At 42.0% G+C, this 22,717-nt stretch overlaps 1 protein-coding gene and 1 long non-coding RNA gene across 4 annotated transcripts in view; one reads left to right on the forward strand and one right to left on the reverse strand.

The window, feature by feature from the left end:
• The window catches only part of Cry1 (cryptochrome circadian regulator 1), a 47,428-nt gene extending 28,052 nt beyond the window's left edge, over positions 1–19,376 (forward strand). For all 3 annotated transcript variants that reach the window (XM_040755182.1, XM_040755183.1, XM_040755184.1), the window contains exons 3-13: positions 4,675–4,817; positions 7,524–7,708; positions 9,561–9,649; positions 10,746–10,886; positions 10,990–11,301; positions 13,018–13,169; positions 13,482–13,684; positions 13,787–13,882; positions 17,493–17,564; positions 17,640–17,747; positions 18,749–19,376. In XM_040755182.1, the coding sequence (XP_040611116.1) occupies positions 4,675–4,817; positions 7,524–7,708; positions 9,561–9,649; positions 10,746–10,886; positions 10,990–11,301; positions 13,018–13,169; positions 13,482–13,684; positions 13,787–13,882; positions 17,493–17,564; positions 17,640–17,743 (1,497 nt within the window). In that variant the 3' untranslated portion in view covers positions 17,744–17,747; positions 18,749–19,376. The remainder of the gene's footprint in view (positions 1–4,674; positions 4,818–7,523; positions 7,709–9,560; positions 9,650–10,745; positions 10,887–10,989; positions 11,302–13,017; positions 13,170–13,481; positions 13,685–13,786; positions 13,883–17,492; positions 17,565–17,639; positions 17,748–18,748) is intronic.
• LOC110343474 lies at positions 1,196–22,709 on the reverse strand. The gene is made up of 3 exons (XR_002385760.2): positions 22,183–22,709; positions 15,505–15,560; positions 1,196–1,881 (listed from the first exon to the last, which is right to left on the reverse strand). It is a non-coding gene; the product is annotated as an uncharacterized LOC110343474 (long non-coding RNA).
• Positions 22,710–22,717: the final 8 nt, after the last annotated feature.

Here is a 22,717-nt window from a genome sequence, read left to right on the forward strand (position 1 = left end):
ACTCTCCTGGAACTCATTCTGTAGGCTAGGCTGGCCTTGAACTCAGAGATCCGTCTGCCTCTGCCTCCCTGGTGCTGGGATTAAAGGTTTCTGCCACCATGTCCAGCAAAAATGGAAGTATTTTTAATACAAAAGAGACATTGCAACCGGGCGGTGGTGGCCCATGTCTTTAATCCCAGCACTTGGGAGGCAGAGGCAGGTGGATCTCTGAGTTTGAGGCCAGCCTGGTCTACCAAGCGAGTTCGGAGAGAGGGGGGGGAGGGAGGGAGGGGGGAGGGGGAAGGGGAGAGAGAGAGAGGGAGGGGGAAGGGGGGGAGAGAGGGGGGGATTGCTTTTTCTGAATTAGGTCTCCAGATCAATTTTACCTAACTTTCCTTTTTGGCTAGTATTAAAGAAACATTTAATACTTATCTAATTTAACAGTCGTAACTAGTAGAAACTGTTTACTACTGTAGAATTCTCATTTAACCTAAGTATATGTATGAGTTTTGACAAGAAAGCAGACTGGAAATAATGGTAATACCTCATCCACAGCTCATAAAAATGAAAATCAGGGCATCAGTCCTGTCTCTAAATCTATTTGGTTGAAAATATCTTAAGATTTCGCTTATTACAAATACTAAGATTCTTATTTTGTTTTTAAACAAACTTTTTCACAGGTCAGCAACTTTTTTGTATTGTGTTGAATTTTCTGCATTGGGACTGGAGAGAGGGTTCAGTGATTAAGATACTGCTCTTCCTGAGGACCTGAATTTGGTTTCTAGTACCCACATAACAGCTCATAATTTGTAACTCCAGTTCCAGGGCAATCCAAGTGCCCTCTTCTGGCCTCTGAGGACACTGCATGCATTGTGAAGAACTTCATACATGCATGCAAAATACTCATACACATAAAATAAAAATGAATTCCAATATGTATTTTTATAATTTTTCTTTTGGTAGAGTACCATCTTATTGTATCAAGCTTCCTTACACAGAGTCAGTGAGATGGCTTAGCAGGGAAGAGCATTTGTCACCAGATCTGACAACTTGAGTTTGATATCTGGACCCACATGGTGAAAGGAGAAAAGTGACTCCTGAAGCTGTCCTCTGACCTCCATGGGTGTTATAATACATGCATGTGCACTGTCTTGGTACACGCTAAAGTACATTGTTAACTAATGTAATAGAGGTACAGACACGGAGAGAGCCTTTATTTATTCTGCTACATAAAAATGTCTTTATTAAAGTGCCACTTTCAAATATCCCCTTTGGGTTTATTCATGATGTCATCAGCAGTTTGGTGTAACTGGTATTTGCAGACCAGGACATTCAAGAATCACAAAATAGGCATTCATTTCTGACACACAGAGAACATCACCAAAGTGGAGCACACTCACCTTAAAAGAGACATGAGAAAAGTGCAGACAGCTGAAGTCCACAGATTTCACTCTCTGACTTCAAGAGAATTAAATTTTAATAAATAACAAGAGAATGCCAAATATGTGTAGCCCCCAGCAGTACTCAGGAAAGTTTATAGTTTTTCAATATTATTATAGAAAGGAGGAAAGAACTAACTTTTCACCTTCAAGATGGAAGAGCAATAAATTAATCCAATCACGAAGTAGAGGAAAGGAAACCATAAAGGACTGAAGGTAGGGAAACAAGGCAGCTGAGAAAGCGTCACCCGTGCAGACAGGGAAACAAGGCAGCTGAGAAAGCGTCACCCGTGCAGACAGGGAAACAAGGCAGCTGAGAAAGCGTCACCCGTGCAGGCATCAGCTGTTGTGCTGCTGTCTGACCCCTTTGTGCCCTGCACGGAGGCATGAGCTGGGCACTACGTGTTCTCCTTTTCGCCTTTCAGTGGCCATTGCTCGTTGTTCTGTGCAGAGAAGTAGCTTCCTAGAAACAGAACAGTTGGTGTGTGAATTAATATATTTTATATTCAGGAAACATTCTTCTCTCTAGCTTTTCAGTTTTTCTTATAGAGAGATGTTCACTAATTCATTCCCAGAGAAGAAATGAGTGACATGTTGATGAGCTTAGGAGAAAGAACTGGGTGAGTGTGGCGCACACAGTCCCTTTTCTCTTCCTTACACATGTAGTCTCTTCTGTGCACTGTCTGAGAGCAACAGCCCATAATGTTAGGGAGGCTCTCCTTGTGACTGACAGGGTAGGGAATGTTAAGTACTGCTTGCTGCCCAGTTCAGCAGTGAACTGTCAGGCAAAATAATTTGTCCTTAAGCCTCATGACGCCTAAGCTTTTCTAACAGTGCTGCTTATGTTTTTACCTTTAGCTCGCTGACCTGTGTGCCTGATTTAAAAAAAACAGAATTATCAGGGAGTATTATTGACTCGCCTCAAACATTTAACATCCAGAATATTACTTCTCAAAACTGTATAAAACTAACTGCAAGATACTCATTAGGCAACAGGTCTTCTTGACTTACACAATAAAGGGCTGTTCTTGTTAAATTTCAAAAAGCCACAGTTACAACAAAATCAAGAGGACATTGACTACAATGCACAAAGTGTATTTGTGGAAACCGTGCTGCTTAGGGCTCACGGTGCCTGGTGCTTTCTGTCCACTACTACATGATGCAGGCCTGGGGGCAGTGTCTACACCGTGAGAGTGCTCCCCAGGCCTGTGGGCAGTGTCTACACCGTGAGAGTGCTCCCCAGGCCTGGGGGCAGTGTCTACACAGTGAGGAGTGCTCCCCAGGCCTAGGGGCAGTGTCTACACAGTGAGGAGTGCTCCCCAGGCCTGGGGGCAGTGTCTACACAGTGAGGAGTGCTCCCCAGGCCTGGGGGCAGTGTCTACACAGTGAGGAGTGCTCCCCAGGCCTGGGGGCAGTGTCTACACTGTGAGAGTGCTCCCCAGGCCTAGGGGCAGTGTCTACACAGTGAGAGTGCTCCCCAGGCCTGGGGGCAGTGTCTACACTGTGAGAGTGCTCACTAGGCCTGGGGGCAGTGTCTACACTGTGAGAGTGCTCCCCAGGCTTGGGGGCAGTGTCTATACAGTAAGGAGTACTCACCAGGAGAATCTCAACTTTCACTGTTGTGTGTTTTACTACTCGTCTGTACTACTAGTCTTAACATGAAACATGTATGTGTACACTATGCTTTCTACTCTCATTTACATTTTATTCTTAAATTTTAAAGCTAGCATTTGTACTAGCAAATATGAACAAGACAGCAAAATTATATTCTCTCCTCAGTTCTGTTTGAAGGTAAACAACTATTAACTGTTGTTACATTCCAGGCCTTCAAGAAAGGAAAAACTGTTAAATGCTTTATTTTTCTCCTAGTAATTTCAAAGACATCTTTAAAAGATAGCTGTTATATACAGCTGGCAATCACTCTGGTACTGCTGATGGGAATATAAGTCAAAACAACTGAAAATGTGCCCAGCTATCTGAGCTCTAAATGTGCTTATGTTTAATCCATCACTTTTTCCTAGGATTATTTGTAGGAAAATAGGATAAATGCTTAAATATGCTTTAAATGTATGTACTGGGCTATAGACATGGCTCAGCTGTCCAGAGAGCTTATTGCTCTTCTAGAAGACTTGAGTTCACTTCCCAATACCCACATCAGACAGCTCACAATGGTCTACAACTCTTAACTCCCAAGGGTCTGATACCTTCTTCTGACTAACATGGCACTCCCACACATGAGTGCAAACACACACACACACACACACTAAAAAAAAATTAAAATTTTTAAGAAAGTTAATTGACTGCAAAATGTATAATGTACAATGCACCATTGCTAACAGGTTTGGTCTATCACAATGTGGTATCATTTAGTCAGTTAATAATATAGAATTATGACATTTTCTTTCTGTTTTGAAGTAAATCAAAACAGATTTTAGAATTCAACAAAAATTAACTACCATCCTGAGAAGTCATTTAATTCTCTTAAGTCATAGTTTCCTTATTTATAGTAACTATGAAGAGATGTAAGTTACTGACACAGGAACAATCAATAGTTCCTGTTTTAATTGCTGGTTCCAAGTTATCTGCTGTCAACTTTTTGTTTGTTTTTGTTTTGCTTTGTTTTGTGTTTTCAAGGCAGGGTTTCTCTGAGTAACTGTTCTGGAACTCACTTTATAGACCAGGCTGACCTAGAATTTGGAAGTCTGCTTGCCTTTGCCTACGAAGTGCTGGGATTAAAGGTGTGCACCACCAGTGTCTAGTTCGCTGACAACATTTTTAATAGTCAGAAATCAGCCTTTCTAAGCAAAACTGTTCATACCATATCAGCTATCAAAAGTTTTTTTAAGGAACAGTTCTTAGAATCAGCAGACATAAATTCATGTGTTCTAACTCTGTGAACTGAGCTTGTCACAAAAAAAAATCTGCAAAATGCCAAATGAAGGTGGTTTTCATTCAGAAATAAATAAGATAATGTAAGTAATTGAAAGAAATGCTCCCTAAGCACTTTAATATGAAGTCATTTAAGTGTGTTGCTAGATTGACTCATGCCTGACACAATGCCTTTAATCTAATTAGCATGTATTTGTCATTTGCATATTTTCACATTGACAGATTGTATGTTTTTCACCTGCATATTTGAAATTTGGTTTATGTGTAATTGTTTGGTGTAGATTTTGAGCTTTTCCCTTATTGTAATAAGAAGAACATAATTATAAAATTGTAATATATTGTTGCTCCCTTTTTCATCTTGTTTTAGGAATGGAACATCACTAAACTTTCCATTGAGTATGACTCTGAGCCTTTTGGGAAGGAACGAGATGCAGCTATCAGGAAACTGGCCACTGAAGCTGGAGTGGAAGTCATCGTGCGCATCTCACACACACTGTACGACCTGGACAAGTAAGGCTGTGCCTTTTACTGCGAGAAAACCCATCTTAGACATTACGTTACCATCTTAGACGTTCCTAAGTACACTGTTGAGTGACATTAAGTACATACTCGAGTAAAGTTATGAAATGGAAATAATAGAATCAGAATTGTAGAAGACTTAAATGGGTGTGCACCAAGCCCCTGGCGTTTTACTTAGCTGCTATGATTTTTATTCATTCAGTTATAATACCAAAATTGTAGGCATAGTGCATAAGATAAAAATACTTAGCATTTCAGTTTTAAACTAAGAAATGCTATTTACTCATTTTTATTTGACTATTAACTCAACCATAACTGCCTTTCTGAGATGTCAGTATTATTACATTTATAGCTTGTTTGACACATCACCATAATTGACTTTGATATATTTTATGTGATTGTTATGTGTGTAATAGTTGGTCATTTTCTTTAGTTGAGATGAAAACTGAAGTAATATAACTACCCAGCTAGAGCCATCTGAACATGGTATTATACCCTGTCTGCCAGTGTGTTTATCAAAACACTATCCAGTTCCTGGGATGCTTTGGCTGGCAAAGATTCTGTGACCAAATTGAGCTTAGACTAGAAGTAACATGTGCTAAGAGTCTAGGAAGTTCATAAACTATGAGTTTACAGTTGACTTCTGGCATGAAATTGTCTTTATAAATATGAAAAGATCACAATTGATGTACCAATTAAATGATTTTACCTTTTAAACAAAACTTAATTCTGTAATTAACAACTAAATTTGCTTCTATTTGCAAGTGGGATGAAAAAAATCATGATTTGATTTAGACAAATGTCTTACCCTGTTGTTAACCTAGAAGTGCTGAGCTCTTTTGGCAATAAAATGTGCCTTTTAGTTTACCAGTTTTCTTAACTTGAATGAGTGGTTATAAGGAAGCAAAATAGGATAAGAGAAGTTGCTTCTAAGTGAGAAACTCAGCAATATTGTAAAATTAGTTTTTATTGGGTTGATTGTGAATACATACTCAAGGCTATTACACTTACATGTTATGTATAAAAATCCATGAGTTCCAGTTGGCTAGTAGATAATTAAGAGACACTTGATAGTGTCATTGTAACATCATTGCATTCATCAAAATTCATTATAGTCCTATGTATAATCTCAAGATACTAAACCAAAACAAACTTTACTTACAGCAGGAGACTAGCTTTCCTGATGGTTTCTTTCTGTAAACATAATAGATAAGAAGTATCAAGGTATAAAGAAAAGCACATGCTTGGGTTGAAGAAATACTTGATTAGCAATTTTACCAGTTATGTGATCTGTAAATGATAAAGCTGAATTTAACCTGTAATTGTAAGCAAATGGCTCGAGTGAAAAAGCAGAATTATTTTGAAACCTTGTCTAGACTTAATGCAGACCTTTGGAAGTGTTGCTGGCTGTCCTTTCCCTAGAAGTATAACTGGATTGGGTGTCTAGTGGTCATCAATAGCTACATGATGTACTTAAATCCAAATGACTTTGAACTTGGGGTACATGTATCCTTATCATAGACATTCCTCTTTACCCATGAGGAAGACATTCCAAAGCTCTGGTGGATGCCCAAAACCACCAGTTACTTAGAACCCTGTGTACACTGTGCTGTCTGTCTAAATATCACACCATGATAAAGGTTGGTTTGTAAACTGTAAATTATAGGAAGTTAACAATAGTATTGAAAAGTTAGAACAGTATGCTTCAATAAGTTACATGAATTTAGACATAATATTTTTGCAGCACAGGTTAACACAAGTAACTGAAAACATGGAAAACAAAAGCTCAGATAGGGGTTGCTCCTGCATAACAGATAACGCATGTTGAAGTCTTTAACAAGGGCATCACACAACAGAAAGCAGCAATATAGTCTTCATGAAAATTGATAAAGGAACTGGGGAGTCAGAGATGGAAAGATAAGTGGAGCAGATACATAGAATGAGAATGTCTGGAGACGGAAGGCACAGATGAGGGTTGTACTTAAGGAGAAACTGATGACTTGGGAGTTCTGCTACACAACTACTTTAGCCATAAAACAGTAACAGACTACAAATGTACTCATTTGCTTTTCAGAATAACTATTATCTGTATGTTTTCTATAACATCATGGTGTAACCCTCAGATACACACAGCAAATTGTATTTTTGCTAATTTTTCATGGTATAATTATCAGCCTGGTTTAGTTTTGTTGGTGCCTCTGAGATTCCTTGAACTAATTTACTTTTCACTTGTCCATTTATGTCAGTTTTTATATACACAGCCTGTAGGCTAGTTGAACCACTATTATTTTTTACACATAGTCCTAAATATTTAACATCAGCTGGGCGGTGGTGGCGCACACCTTTAATCCCAGCACTCGGGAGGCAGAGGCCAGCCTGGTCTAGAGCAAGTGCCAGGATAGTCTCCAAAGCTACACAGAGAAACTCTGTCTTGAAAAACCAAAAGAGACAATGTACTTAACTTCAATGTTTTGATGTTTGCATACTTTATTATTTGACACATAGCAAATAGCTAAGAATTCAAGTGACAGCTTCTTTGATTCATTAACTCTTTTGAATGTAGCTTCTGGTCATATCAGAAGCTACATTCAGAAGGTCTTAACTGATAAATTTTCTGGTATTAAGCCTTTTTGAGCATTTCAGTTGAAGCATGTTGTCATTTACTAACTAACTGTATTTTACTCACTCTTGTAATAGGATCATAGAACTCAATGGTGGACAGCCACCTCTAACTTATAAAAGATTTCAGACTCTCGTCAGCAAAATGGAGCCCCTGGAGATGCCAGCAGAGACCATCACTTCAGATGTGATAGGAAAGTGCATGACCCCTCTGTCTGATGACCATGATGAGAAATATGGAGTCCCTTCCCTGGAAGAGCTAGGTGGGTATAACTCTTTATAAATATGGTGCTTAGGGGTTAGTAATCCACCCAGAGTATATGAGCAGCACAAAGTGGACCTGATGGGTTGTTAAGAAAAATAAAAAAGAATGCAAGGTCAGGATGGGTGGGTCTGGGAAGCTTTTGGGGGATGGGTAAGGAGAGTGAGTATGATCAAAATACATTGTATGAAACTCTCAAATAATTTTAAAATGTATTTTTAAAGAGTTAATAATAAGTCACTTAGAAAATTTTACTTCTAATATATTTTTATGGGAAGAAGAAAAGTAAAGGAAAAAACTCATAATCTAAATACTTTAGATATTCTTTAACATGTAACCTGCTGTCATGTGAAGATGTGCATCCTAAAGATAAGAGTCATATCATGGTCTCTTTTGGGTGAGGCCACCGCAGGCCTATAAAGGCCTGAGCAGTCCAGTGTAGTCCAGTGTAATCCAGTGTAGTCCTGTGTCGTCCTGTGCAGTCCTGTGCAGTCCTGTGTAGTCCTGTGTCGTCCAGTCCAGTGTAGTCCTGTGTAGTCCTGTGTCGTCCAGTCCAGTGTAGTCCTGTGTAGTCCTGTGTAGTCCTGTGCAGTCCAGTCCAGTGCAGTCCTGTGTAGTCCAGTGCAGTCCTGTGTAGTCCAGTGTAGTCCTGTGCAGTCCAGTGTAGTCCTGTGTAGTCCTGTGTAGTCCAGTGCAGTCCTGTGTAATCCAGTCCTGTGTAGTCAGTGTAGTCCTGTGTAGTGCTGTGCAGTCCTGTGTAGTCCAGTGTAGTCCTATGTAGTCCTGTGTAGTCCTGTGTAGTCCTGTGTATTCCAGTGCAGTCCTGTGCAGTCCTGTATAGTCCAGTGTAGTCCAGTGTAGTCCTGTGCAGTCCTGTGTATTCCAGTGCAGTCCTGTGTAGTCCAGTCCAGTGTAGTCAGTGTAGTCCTGTGCAGTCCAGTGTAGTCCTGTGTAGTCCAGTGTAGTCCACTGTAGTCCAGTGCAGTCCTGTGTAGTCCAGTGTGGTCCACTGTAGTCCAGTGCAGTCCTGTGCAGTCCTGTATAGTCCAGTGTAGTCCAGTGTAGTCCTGTGCAGTCCTGTGTATTCCAGTGCAGTCCTGTGTAGTCCAGTCCAGTGTAGTCAGTGTAGTCCTGTGCAGTCCAGTGTAGTCCTGTGTAGTCCAGTGTAGTCCACTGTAGTCCAGTGCAGTCCTGTGTAGTCCAGTGTGGTCCACTGTAGTCCAGTGCAGTCCTGTGCAGTCCTGTGCAGTCCTGTGTAGTCCTGTGCAGTCCAGTCCAGTGTAGTCCTGTGCAGTCCAGTGTAGTCCAGTGTAGTCCACTGTAGTCCAGTGCAGTCCAGTCCAGTGTAGTCCTGTGTAGTCCTGTGCAGTCCTGTGCAGTCCTGCGTTGTCCTGTGCAGTCCTGTGTAGTCCTGTGCAGTCCTGTGTAGTGCTGTGCAGTCCTGTGTAGTCCAGTGTAGTCCAGTGTAGTCCTGTGTAGTCCTGTGTAGTCCTGTGTAGTCCTGTGCAGTCCTGTGCAGTCCTGTGCAGTCCTGTATAGTCCAGTGTAGTCCAGTGTAGTCCTGTGTAGTCCAGTGCAGTCCTGTGTAGTCCAGTCCAGTGTAGTCCAGTGTAGTCCTGTGCAGTTCAGTGCAGTCCTGTGTAGTCAGTGTAGTCCTGTGCAGTCCTGTGTAGTCCAGTGCAGTCCTGTGCAGTCCTGTGCGGGCCTATGTAGGCCTATAGAGTTCTATCTTGCTCTCATCATTTCTATTTTCAGAGGTTTGTTCCCCAAGTTACTGTGGTCAGGTAAGAAATCATTTGTGTTTCATAATGGTAACAACAGTGATGAGGATTTTCTTTTCTCTCTTTCCTTAGGCTTTGATACAGATGGCTTGTCTTCTGCAGTGTGGCCAGGAGGAGAAACTGAGGCACTTACACGCTTGGAAAGACATTTGGAAAGAAAGGTACAATGTAGATCACATACTCTGCTCACACTTCCAAATGAGCTTTCCAGAATTATTTCAGTCTAGTGTGGATGGTGTCAGGCACATGCAGGCAGCTTACCCAGAGGCTTTTAAACAAAGCATGGACAGCTGAAGGAAGACTAACAGAAGAAGTCAGAACAGTCGCCATCAGCCATCATTGAAATGCTCTTTTTCTTCCTCTTGACTATTCCCCATGTTGCTAGTATCATGGTGTTGCTTCTGTGCTCCCCGTCTGTATCAGCTGACCATAACTGGAGCTACAGTGGGAGTGTACCTATAGGAACGCTCCCCTGTCCAGGAGTCCTGCAGACTCCACAAACCAATGATAATACAAAGTCCCGTATTTTCCATGTTTTTGCTTTTATGGCTTTATCATGATGCAATTTCACTGATTTATTCTGTTATCACCCCTGTTAACACATATGATTGTACAGGACTCCTGTGCATTGACCATGTTTATCCACTCCCTTATGAACCATCTTACTGATAGATAACGCCCACTCTTGCGCTCTCACATTGCCTTTAATACAGCTTGTTTGGTTGTGATTAGACACATCAGGAAATTAATGCAGTCACCAATGGTGAAATAGAATGTTATGATCTATCCTGTCTTTTTATAATTGTTTGACCATCTGACAGTCCTAGGAAAGGCAACAGCGGGCAAGGGGCACAGTTGTATTTCACTTCCCTCCATGTTCAGAATCATGTTGAAGGTGCTTCACGCCTGATGCTGGGACTCTGAAGGTCATTTTATCACATGAGTGCTTGGATGGCTTCAGTGAAAAAAACCTCACCTTTTATGTCTCTCTCTAAAATTACTAATCAGAACTTTGTAGTTGGGATAATAACATACTCCTTGAGGACTGTGACTTTTTGAATTCTCAGTTTTGAACTCTGTGGGGGGGGGCCCACATGCCATAGGGTTTCTCTCCTTTCCTGCAGGGCTGGGAACTTAAGCTCATGTCTTCAGGCTTGGTGATGCGTACTTTTACAAACTGCTGGGCTCTCCCATTAGCATGATTCACACTGTTAGTGTGACCGTAGAAGTAAACGTAGCTATCTCTGTTTTTTCTAGGCCTGGGTGGCGAACTTTGAAAGACCTCGAATGAATGCAAATTCCCTGCTTGCGAGCCCAACTGGACTCAGCCCTTATCTCCGATTTGGTTGTTTATCATGTCGGCTATTTTATTTCAAACTAACAGATCTCTACAAAAAGGTATTATCTGAAGTCAGAGCAGGATTTTTTGAAATACTTTTAATAATAATTTTTCTATGCTTTTTAATATTTATAATAATACTTCTATGCGTTTTAATCACAGGTAAAGAAAAATAGTTCTCCTCCCCTCTCTCTTTATGGGCAACTTCTGTGGCGTGAGTTTTTCTATACAGCAGCAACAAACAACCCGCGCTTTGATAAAATGGAAGGGAACCCAATCTGTGTCCAGATCCCTTGGGATAAGAATCCTGAGGCTCTGGCCAAATGGGCAGAAGGCCGAACAGGCTTTCCATGGATTGATGCCATCATGACACAACTTCGTCAGGAGGGCTGGATTCACCATTTAGCCAGACATGCAGTTGCGTGTTTCCTGACACGTGGTGACCTGTGGATCAGCTGGGAAGAAGGGATGAAGGTGGGTGTTCTGACTGCAGCTTTTGAAGGAACCTGTACCTACCATTTGGAGGTCTCTTCTACACGTAGATGTGCCAGTGCACATCTGAAATCTGAGCAGCCGGGGAGACTGAGGAAGGAGAAGGCCATCTTGGGCCACAGTGTGAGATGGGAAGGGGGTTGGCGGGGTGGTATGTATGTGGAGGGGGTGGGAGGTACTTGCCTGGTTTGTAGTTTGGCTTTTCAGTGGATAAAGCACATAATGCCCACAGTGTAGACACAGATTTTGAGAGCAATGTGCTAAAGTCAGACTAGTTAAATTGCTTAACCAAAAGTCAATTCTGTGGTGAAGCCAGCCTCCCATTAGGAAATCTGTTATTGTTCAGCACTAACCTGCCCTTGTGTGGTGGTGCAAGACTGTAATCCCATGCAGCACGATAGACAGACATGAGAAAATCTGGACCCAGGCCAGCCTGGGCTACATAGTAGGCCTATCTTTAGAGTGAGAAAGTAACTTAATGGATAGATGCATTGATAGGTAAGAGTTTCTGTTATACTCACCCGTGAGCTCTTAGAAATAGTGAGTTCCGGTTACATGAAGTTTAAGCTGTGAGTCATTTTACCATTTTAGTAAACCTTTCATATAGACATTGAAACATACTACATTTTCTAACATCACCATACAGGAGACTTACATTTATGTTTTACCTGTTGCTATCTTGTGAATTTTGCCAATTCAAAGACCTTCTTTATAAAAAAACAAAAGACTTTTGAAATTAACATTTATTAACGTGTGTGTGTGTGTAAGTCAGAGGACAACTTGTTAGAGTTGGTTCTCTCCACCATGTGTGTTCTGGGAATTGAACTCGGGTCCTCAGACTTGGCAGCAAGCACCCTTACCCAAGTGAGCCATCTCACCCCCTCGAGGACTATTTCTAATCCTGTTTTTTGTTGTTTAGTTGTTGGGTTTTTTTTTTCACCTCCTAGTATCTACTTAGCAAGTTTATTAGCATATTATTTAGTTATATGTTGTTTTGGATCACAGAATTTGAAATTTAAGCTACAATGCTGCATTGACATGCTCCTTTTGTCCATACCATGCTTCTGCACTTTGTGATTTAGTTGATAATATCTCTTCATCCTTCCTTCTTCCTTTCTTTCCTTCCTTCCTTCTTTCTTCCTTCTTTCTTTATTTCTTTCTTCCTGCCTGCCTTCCTTCCTTCTTTCTTTTCTGTTTTTTGCTGTTGCTGTTTGTTCGTTAAAAAACTAAAAAGTTTTTTTGAGATAGGGTTTCTCTATGTAGCTCTGGCTGTCCTAGAACTCACTGTGTAGACCATGCTGGCCTCGCACTCAGAGATCTTACTGCCTCTGCCCCTAAATGCTGGGATTAAAGTTGTGTGTTACCACCACCTGGCCATTTTGCCTGATGGTGATGGCGCACACCTTTAGTCCCAATACTCAGGAAGCAGAGGCAGGAGGATCTTACACACATGCTTGCTCACCTGTGGGGGCCATTCTAATTCAAAGCTTCACAATTATGGAAGTAAATTCTATCTAGAAAACTGTATTTCTAATTATTCTTTTCCTGAAATTGCTTATTGGAACAGAACATTTATTTTGGAATGTTAAATTTTACAATTCTATTCAGATTTCTTGTCTTGGCTTTTGATGTACAGTGACTGTAAAAATGCTGCTTTGAGTAAGTGTGTAAATTGATTGGTCATTGTCACTTGTGAAGGTCTTTGAAGAGTTACTGCTTGACGCAGACTGGAGCATAAATGCTGGAAGTTGGATGTGGCTGTCCTGCAGTTCCTTCTTCCAGCAGTTCTTCCACTGCTACTGCCCCGTTGGTTTCGGCAGGAGGACAGATCCCAATGGGGACTATATCAGGTAAGGTGACGCTGATGTTTGCACGGTTTCAAATACCTACTCCAACAAAGAGCTTTTTCTGCTTAAACAACACTTAAGAGTATTTCCTAGTCTTGGGGGACATGGTGGCGCACACTTTTAATCCCTGCACCCAGGAGACAGAGACAGGCTCATCTCTGAATTCAAGGTATCCTGTATTCTTGATGGGCAGCAGAGATGAGAAGAGTAAACACATCATTAAGTGATACTGATTTGCTTTTGGTCACTCATGGTTCGTATTTGTTGTAATGTGCTTATAGTTCAGTTCATTAAAAAATTCTCTTCTCCCAAAAGGCGTTATTTGCCTGTCCTAAGAGGCTTCCCTGCAAAATATATCTACGATCCTTGGAATGCACCAGAAGGTATCCAGAAGGTAGCCAAATGTTTAATAGGAGTAAATTACCCCAAACCAATGGTAAACCATGCTGAGGCAAGCCGTTTGAATATTGAAAGAATGAAGCAGATTTATCAGCAGCTTTCCCGGTACAGAGGGCTAGGTATGTCAGCCACTGGTTATTTTTGATTTGTCTCTTTGTCAGCTGTGTAGCTATCATTGAATTTTGTTAGTCGTAATTCAATATGAAAATGTTTCCCTTTAGGTCTTCTTGCATCAGTCCCTTCTAATCCTAATGGGAATGGAGGACTTATGGGCTATGCTCCTGGAGAAAATGTCCCAAGTTGTAGCAGCGGTGGAAGTAAGTGAGAAGTTCTATACTTGGTAATATGTTGGTATTCAGGCGACGAGGAGTAGACTGAGACACTGGGTGGTGTCTTGGAGCATATATGAGACCTCAAAGCCTGCTCTACAGTGACACTCCTCCTCCATCAAGGCCACATCTACTCCAACAAGGCCATACCTCCTAATAGTGCCATTCTCTGTGACATTTTGGGGACCAGTTACATTCAAACTGCCACACGGGGGTACACATATACATCCCTGTGTCTATTGGTAGCATGTTAAAGATTCTAGAGTAGCTGAAAGATTTATCACATACCTGTCTCATCCTTTTTCATGTGAGTTTTCCCTGCACAGTCTTGTCTGGGATACTAGTTTCTTAGTTCATTTTTAACATATGTGACAATAGTATCAAAAGTCTTATGGGCTGGAGAGATGGTTCGATGGTTAAGAGCACTTACTGCTCTTGCAGAGGACCCAAGTCAGGTTGCCAGAACACACCAGATGTCTCACAATTGCCTCCAGCTTCAGGAATCTAACACCTTCTTCTGGCCTCTGTGGATACCTGCACACACCTTATATACATAAAGATAAGCAGACACACAGACAGACAAATTAAAAATACACATCTATTTTTTAAAGTCGGTATATATTGGAAACAAGTCATTATATGAGTTTTCTAAGGTTAGAACCAAAACTCACATGAGGTTGAGTAACTTGATTCAAAAGAGTCATTTCAGAAATGCTTTTTAAGGTACATGTTCTAAGCTGGTATTAGAAATACAGCTGCCTTGGTTTTTATTTGTTTCTTTTGTTTTGTTTTGTTTGGTTTCTTTTTTGTACTGAGAATAAAAGCCAGAGTTTTCATACTGGGAGAAGGTGTTGTACACACAGAGCTATATTCCCAATCTGAGAATAAAGTAAATATTAGCTGGGCGGTGGTGGTGCACGCCTTTAATCCCAGCACTCGGGAGGCAGAGGCAGGCAGATCTCTGTGAGTTCAAGGCTGGGCTGGACTAACAGTCTCCAAAACAATATAGAGAAACCCTGTCTCGTAAAACCAAAAAAAAAAAAAAAAAGTAAATATTGAGCAGGGCATTGGTGGCGTACGCCTTTAATCCCAGCACTTGGGAGGCAGAGGTAGGCGGATATCTGTGAGATTGAGGCCAGCCTGGTCTGCAGAGTGAGTTCCAAGACAGGCTCCAAAGCTACATAGAGAAGCCCTATTGCCAAAAGGAAGGAAGGAAGGAAGGAAGGAAGGAAGGAAGGAAGGAAGGAAGGATTGTAATCAAAAGTTCCTGTCTATGAAAGCTGCATGTATGCTGTCTTCCTAGAATCAGTTTTGTGGAGAAGAAAAACACATATTTTTACTGCCAGTCTTGTACCCAGAAATAAGGGGGCTTGGGCTACATCTTGACAGTAATCTCCTGGGGAGGTTAATGGTGGTTCCTCACGTGATGTTTGAGAAAGCCTTTTTAGGAAGGTTAGGCAGCTTAGCCAGGCTCTCATGGCTTGTAAGCAGTTGCATAAGGCTATGCTCCAGCCTTGGTCTCTCTTGTACATCATGGCGCCTCCTCTGCAGGTGTGGTACTGTGTGCAGTGATTATAAGATAAATATTTCATTGCTGGGACATGACTCACCTAAAAATAGTTGCCAGTGATGACAGTTTACTTGAGAGATGTTCTTTGACGGTCTCCTATAATTTGAAGTAAATATTGGTACATCAGTTTGAAACTTCTTTCAGATCTCTTGTGCTGCCTGCGCAGCCCCACAAGTGTGAGAGACAATCTCTGTAGAGGGACGGGAGCACTTGATGAAGGGCAGGAAGTGGAGGGACGGGAGCACTTGATGAAGGGCAGGAAGTGGAGGGACGGGAGCACTTGATGAAGGGCAGGAAGTGGGGGGATGGGAGCACTTGATGAAGGGCAGGAAGTGGGGGGACGGGAGCACTATTGGTGGACAGGAAGTGGGGGGACGGGAGCACTATTGGTGGGCAGGAAGTGGAGGGATGGGAGCACTATTGGTGGGCAGGAAGTGGAGGGATGGGAGCACTATTGGTGGGCAGGAAGTGGAGGGATGGGAGCACTATTGGTGGGCAGGAAGTGGAGGGATGGGAGCACTATTGGTGGGCAGGAAGTGGAGGGATGGGAGCACTATTGGTGGGCAGGAAGTGGAGGGATGGGAGCACTATTGGTGGGCAGGAAGTGGAGGGATGGGAGCACTATTGGTGGGCAGGAAGTGGAGGGATGGGAGCACTATTGGTGGGCAGGAAGTGGAGGGATGGGAGCACTATGAGAACGGCATCTGTTTCCAGTGAAAGGAAAACGTAGGTAGTCTTTTTAGCATTCATTCATTTCTTTACTAAACAGAGTTTTGCTATAGGGTCACAGCTGACCTGGAACTTGCTGTGTAAACCAGGCTGGCCTCAAACTTACTCCAGGCTTCCTGCCTTGACCTCCGCAGTGTTGGGATTGCAAGTGTACACCACTATGGCCAGCAAAATACGTACATTCTTGAGCTAACCCACCCCATGGGTCATATGGTTGTATTTTCTTTTTCTCTCTGGTATATTTTGAGGGTTTTTTTTTGTTTTTTGTTTGTTTGTTTGTTTGTTTTGTTTTTTGAGACAGTTTCATGTAACCAAGTCTGGCTTTGGCTCTGAACTCACTTGAACTTCTTATGTCTCTGTCCTGCCCCTGGGGTTAAAAACATGTGCATATATTTTTCTTGCATATATTTTTCAAACCTGGGCACTGACACAAAATAATTGTAAAGCTTTGCTGTGTAGGAAGTCCATTTCTTCTTGAAAGAGCTAGTAAAATGGCTTGGTAACTGATCAGAATCACTTAACTCTCAGTAGAAGACTATTCCGCTATCTCCAGTGAGGTGCATGTTTAAAGGGCTCTGACAGAAGAATGTGAAACAGAAGGCAGGGTTGAAGGAAGGGCATCTCATCTCACCGCTGCCTGTGTGTTTTGTCTTCATGCCCACATTCCAGTTACCATCTGGTAAAGAGATGTGTGTGGGGAAATGAAAGCTAAGAGATGGCGGTAGGAGTGCAGCCCGCAGTGCTAGCGGGGATTCGGTTCCCAGCCTCCATGTAGGGTGGTTTGTAACTGCCCGTAACTCCAGCTCCAGGCTTCTGGTGCCTCTGTGGACCCTTGCACTCATAGGCACATCACCACATACAAACATAAGTAAAAATAAAATCAATCTTTAAAAATAATAAAGGGCTCGCTCACATGTAAAAACTGTATGTGGTGATGCACATCTGTAACCCTGGCAGGACAGGAAACAAGTGGCCCCGAAACCCACTGGCCATTCAGTCTAGCCAATGGTGAGCTCTGGTCTCCACACATATGAGCACGAACATGACATGTACATACACACAAAAATACATACATGTGAACACTACACACAAAATGAAAATGAATACAGCAGTGGTTTTGCCTTGAACTGTTAGTGGTCAGCCTGAACTTTAGTTTTGATTTTGAGATTGTGACTTTTGGCTCAGAGTTAAGATTAAGAAAAGTTAAATACAAATACTTTTAAAAAAAATAACAGGCTTTATAGCTCTAATGTATGCATCTTAAGTTTTTAAGTCATTTTCTTTTGTTTTGAAATACAGGTTGCTCACAAGGAAGCGGTATTTTACATTATGCTCACGGAGACAGTCAGCAAGCCCACCTGCTAAAGCCAGGTAAGGGGAAGCAGCCCTGGAGCTCCCGAGACCTCCTCCTGGCCCCACCTCACGTGTGCATTTGTAAATGTGTAGGAAGGAGCTCCATGGGCACTGGCCTCAGCAGCGGGAAGCGCCCCAGTCAGGAAGAGGAGTCACAGAGTGTTGGTCCCAAGGTCCAGCGACAGAGCAGTAACTGACATGGTAAATCCTTAGGTTTTCTTCCCTGCTGTAGTATAGAACTAACCTGAAGTAGCTAATGAGGACTGGTCTCTGCTCTGGCATACAAGCAGTTGTCATAAACCCCGTTCATGGTGGAACAGAAGAGAAGCCCCTGTACTGGGCAGAGCGCTGCACCCAGAACTGTGCTCCCTGAACCCAGTCTTTCACTCTGAAAAGCTCTGGTTTTGAAGACAAGGTTTTCTTAAGCTGTGACTCCGAGCCTAAAACAAAGGAATCTCCTCATTTCAAAACTTCAATATAATCCCTCTAAAACCTTCACCTCAAACCTTTATTTAAGTATTAATAATTAAGGAGGGGAGTGATTTCAGACATTGTCTCAGTGTGTAGCGCAGGCTACCCTTCAACTCATACACAGGCTAGTCTCATACTTGCAGTGGCCCAGGCTAGCCTTACACGGGCAGTGGTCCTTCCATGTCATCTTCTGAGTGCTAGAGTTGCACAAACGCATCATATGCTCAGATCATGCATTTATCTTCTCTGTTGCGCTGCTTCCAAAACCTAAGTCATTAAGTTTTAAGCAAATGCTGACCTGTTTAGAAGCACCAGAAATTGCATCTATATCCAATTTGATTGAATTTGTGATACTGTTTTGTTACTTAATAAGGAAAGTATGTACATGCTTCTTTTGCCAGTTTTTAAAAAAGATTTATTTGTTATGCATGTTGTATTCTGCCTGCACATACCCCTACAGGCTAGAAGAGGGCACCAGATTTTATCACAGATGGTTGCTGGGAATTGAACTCAGGACCTCTAGAAGAACAACCAGTGCTCTTAACCTCTGAGCCATCTCTGGTGGCCTACTTTTGCCAGTTTTTAAAGATTATTTTTCATATTTTTGGTTATTAGAAACTGTTTACATTATCACTTAGTTATAAATTTGGAGTTAAAGTCAGTAAATGCATACCAGTTTTTTATTTAATTCCTTGCAGCAAAGTTTTAACTGTTTTCCCTTTAAATCACAGAGAACACGGAGGAGGAACTCTGGTGCAGCTGAAGTTGGTGGGCCAGTCAGGACTCTTCATTTAAATTATTAAAACGTCCATCATTCATGGAAAACAGTTAGATTTTGAATATATTATTTCTAATAACATTTATGTGGTTTTTAACTTTTTGATGAATATCACATAGGACAAGTGCTAATTTGTATATAAAGAACTTGGCAAAAAGTTTGCTTAATGTAAATATAGTCACAGTTAGTATAGACTCATCAGTATATTTTTGATAATTTTTCATGTATGGTAAAAGTTAAAGTTAACAGATATTCTGATATAAAACTCAAGTTTTGAGAGTCATTGCAGGAAAATGGGAAGTTTTTAGACTTTCTTAAAAGACTTTGTTAAAATTTTAGGACACATTTTTCTTGACATCATTGTTTAACCTAATTCTGCAGTGTTTGATACCACGCTTTAGGAAACACATGGACTCAATGAGTAGGTGATGCCTGTGTTAGCGCGGACAATTCCTGGTAAAGCCGGGTGTGCAGCTGCTCCTGCTCACACCCCTGGGCTGTGCTCCGTTCTCTTTGTCTCCCCATTTTTGTTCATTTATAGCTGAAGTGACTTTATTATTAAAGTATATACACATATGGAATCCTGCATACTTGGTTTTCATTTTTTCGTCTTGTTTGTTTTGGGTAAGAGAATTGGGTGAGGTGTAATACAAATTACAGAGACAAATAATAGAAACCACATGTCACCATTTTGAATGAAAGAATAGGTATTTTTCAGGGTTATCTAGAAGAATCTCATTTGTTTATATCACTTGATGGTTTTATTGCTGCAAGTCAGGCTGTGTGACGCATCCGTTAAGAGCGTGGGTTCCAAAGTCAAAGCCTGTCTTCTCTCAGTGTTAGCTTTGAGGTATTGGGCACGACCTTGCCTTTCTGTCTTCATCTTACCTTCTTAAAATGGGAATAAGAATAGTATGTAACATGCTCATTAGTACTCGGGGCATACAGCCCAATCAGTCAATGTTAGCCTGGCTCCCTGGGTTGTACAGGCTAGCTGCTGCTCCCAGTCACCCTCGCTACTGGGTTTCATTAGGAACCTTCATACTAAAGGTGGCTGATGTATACTAATGTGTACCAATATAACCACTGGCTCTTCGTTTTCCTGTCCTGAGTAGTAACAAACATTCAGCATAGTGGGGGTGTGGCTCAGGAGAGCATCTGCCCAGAATGTATAAGGCCCTGGGTCCAATCCTCAGTAACACGCACACACACAGCATACACATACGCAACACACACACAACACACACAAAACACAACAGTGTAACTTTAAATTTAACTAAAAGGATAAATTTGAGTCAAGATGTAGAAACATGTTTTTATATGACAGGATTGTTTAAATATATACTGAATAACAAATTAATAATGGTCAATAAATTCCAATAATAAGAAAAAAGTCAAGATGGCCAGGCCTCACCTTTCTTGTCATCACTGTTACAAACAGTAGTGTCCAGTTGTCTTTCCTAAACCCTCCTGCCACCTACCTGACTGCATCGTACAGAACTGCAGTCCGAGCCCTGGGGGCCATCACCATCCATGGAAGCAGATTACTTAACATAAGTAAATGAGTATCTTGGCATAGGAAGGCTTCCCCCACATGGAGTTTTTCAGTGATATATTTTCTCTCCAGAGCATTTCTGAAAGTTGCCTCAGTTTGGTCTACATTGTGGCCAGAAAGAATCACTAAAGGAAAAACAAGCTATCAATCAGGGTTTCAGTTCATACTGTCCTTGAATACAGTATTCTCCTCCTACTAAGCTGAGTTAAGTCATTGAAACCCTATCAGAGGTTGAAATATTAAAATTCTTTTATTTAAGGTAGGGATGGTGGTGCACACCTTTAATCCCAATAATCAGGAGGCAGAGACAGGGAGATCTCTGAGTTTGAGGCCAGCCTGATCTACAGAGTGAGTTCCAGGACAGCCAGGCAGGGTTACACAGACAAACCCTGCCTGGAATAAACAAACAAACAAAAAAAAAAACAACAACAACCAATAATAAATTTATTTTAGTGATTCAGCTTCCTGAATTACTATTTTAGCTTAAGAACAATTTTATTAGAGTTAAAACAGTACAGGTTGGTGAAAACCCTGACAGCCAGGAGAGAGGGAGAAAGGCATGCCTTTGGAGTTGGGAGCAGACAGACTATTGAGAAAGGAGAGGGCGCACACAAGAGCACACAGCCTTGCTGAGCACAGGGAAGAGCCAGCTTCCTGAACCCTTGAATTCTTATGGAACACACTCTGGAAAATGGAACTGAACAGTTTCATTTCCTTAAATTAGTGAATTTCACATGTACAAGAGCAGTATCCATTAACTAGTCACCGCTCTGCTACTATGCTAAGACACTGACCATTGCAATTCATAATGGAAAGCATTTAACTTGGATTATGGGTTCACAGGGTTAGACTCCATGATAGAAGAGCACAGAAACAGCTGAGAACTCACATCTTGATGCACAACCTGGATTCAGAGAGCTCTGGGAATGGCAAAAATCCTTTGACGTGGCAAAGCCTGCCTTGGTGCCCACCTCCAACAAGTCCACACCTTATCCTTCCCAAAAAGTTCCACCAACTAGGGCCCCTGTATTCAAACAGTGGGTCTAAGGGGGCATTCTCATTAAGACCCCTATAACCGTTATAATTTCAATGCATTTCTTATGTACAAGAGAGAATTCTCATTTTTGCACTTTTCTTGAAGAAAATATGCAGACTAGCAGTTCCATCACGTTGTTCCTCCTCAGGCCCTAGAAATGCACAGGGACCCGATGACAAAGTCTGTGTCTGCTTTTGCTCATGGTGTGCGGGATCATGCTCCTGTTGTCTGGGGAGCATTAGTGCAAGCTCAGTTCTGTCTCCTCCCTCATGATAGTGACTGCGTGGCATGCAGTTCCAAGGCTTGCCTTTACAACAACCTCTAACTTCCCTTTTTGTTTGGGGTGTGTTGTGGTGTTGTTGCTGGTTTTTGGTTTGTTTTTTTGAGATAGGATATTACACTGTAACCCAAGCTGGCCTGGAGTTTGCTGTTTCCCAGGCTGTCCTCCCTCACCCATGTCTTGAATGCTAGGATCACAGGTGTGACAGCTGTTCCTTTCTATATCTTACTGTAGTATCCGTCCCCAATGAGAATAACACATCTTAACCATGGACCCCAAATTCTTGTAAGAAAATGTGTAATAAATCCAGAATAGAGTGTTGGTGATGCACCCGTCTGTGTAATAGCTGCTCAGTGAAGTCCAGAGTGTCCCACAGAACAGAATTGGCCTTACCACGAGAACCCAGGGCTCCGCTACCATGAAACAAGGGCAAGTTGTTGGCTCTTCTACCAAAGCCCACTGGGCATAAACCACCAAACTACAATCAGATTTCATTAACATTCCCTGACTTCTTACCTGCGGGTCGATTGATCACTGTGTTGTTACTGTGATTCATTTCCTGTTGCCCCTGGTCCTGGCATTGCAGTTCTGTGTGCTTGCCACTGAGGCGCAGGCCATAAATGATAGGTGGGCGGGTGGATGAGAAGGAGTCTGGCTTTGCTTGCTTGGTGAGTTCGAGCATCACAAATGACTACAATGAAACGCTCTAGGCAGTGTAGCAGAAGTATTTGGGCAAAGTCATCAAGAAGGAAAAGGGATGAATGGCCTTTAGGAAACCAACCCTGGTGTTCACCGCGGTGAGGAAGCGGACAGGAAGGTCAGGTTTCAGTTTTAGACTGTCCTGAGAATTCTGAGTGGCTGCATCTTACAGACAGACCTTCTGAGTTAGGTTTTTCTGAACGGGTTGTGACATTCTCTAAGGGCAAAGCAGTCGAACCGCCAGAGTTCCCTGAGACGGAAGCGCCAGGTGGCACTGGCCCACAGTAGCCTGCTGTGTGGCACACTGATTCCCACGGGGGAGCGGATCCGGCTGCATCCCGTAGTCTGATTG

This window comes from Mesocricetus auratus, unplaced genomic scaffold (genome assembly GCF_017639785.1).
Source record: "Mesocricetus auratus isolate SY011 unplaced genomic scaffold, BCM_Maur_2.0 Super-Scaffold_100011, whole genome shotgun sequence".
Lineage (NCBI taxonomy): Eukaryota > Metazoa > Chordata > Mammalia > Rodentia > Cricetidae > Mesocricetus > Mesocricetus auratus.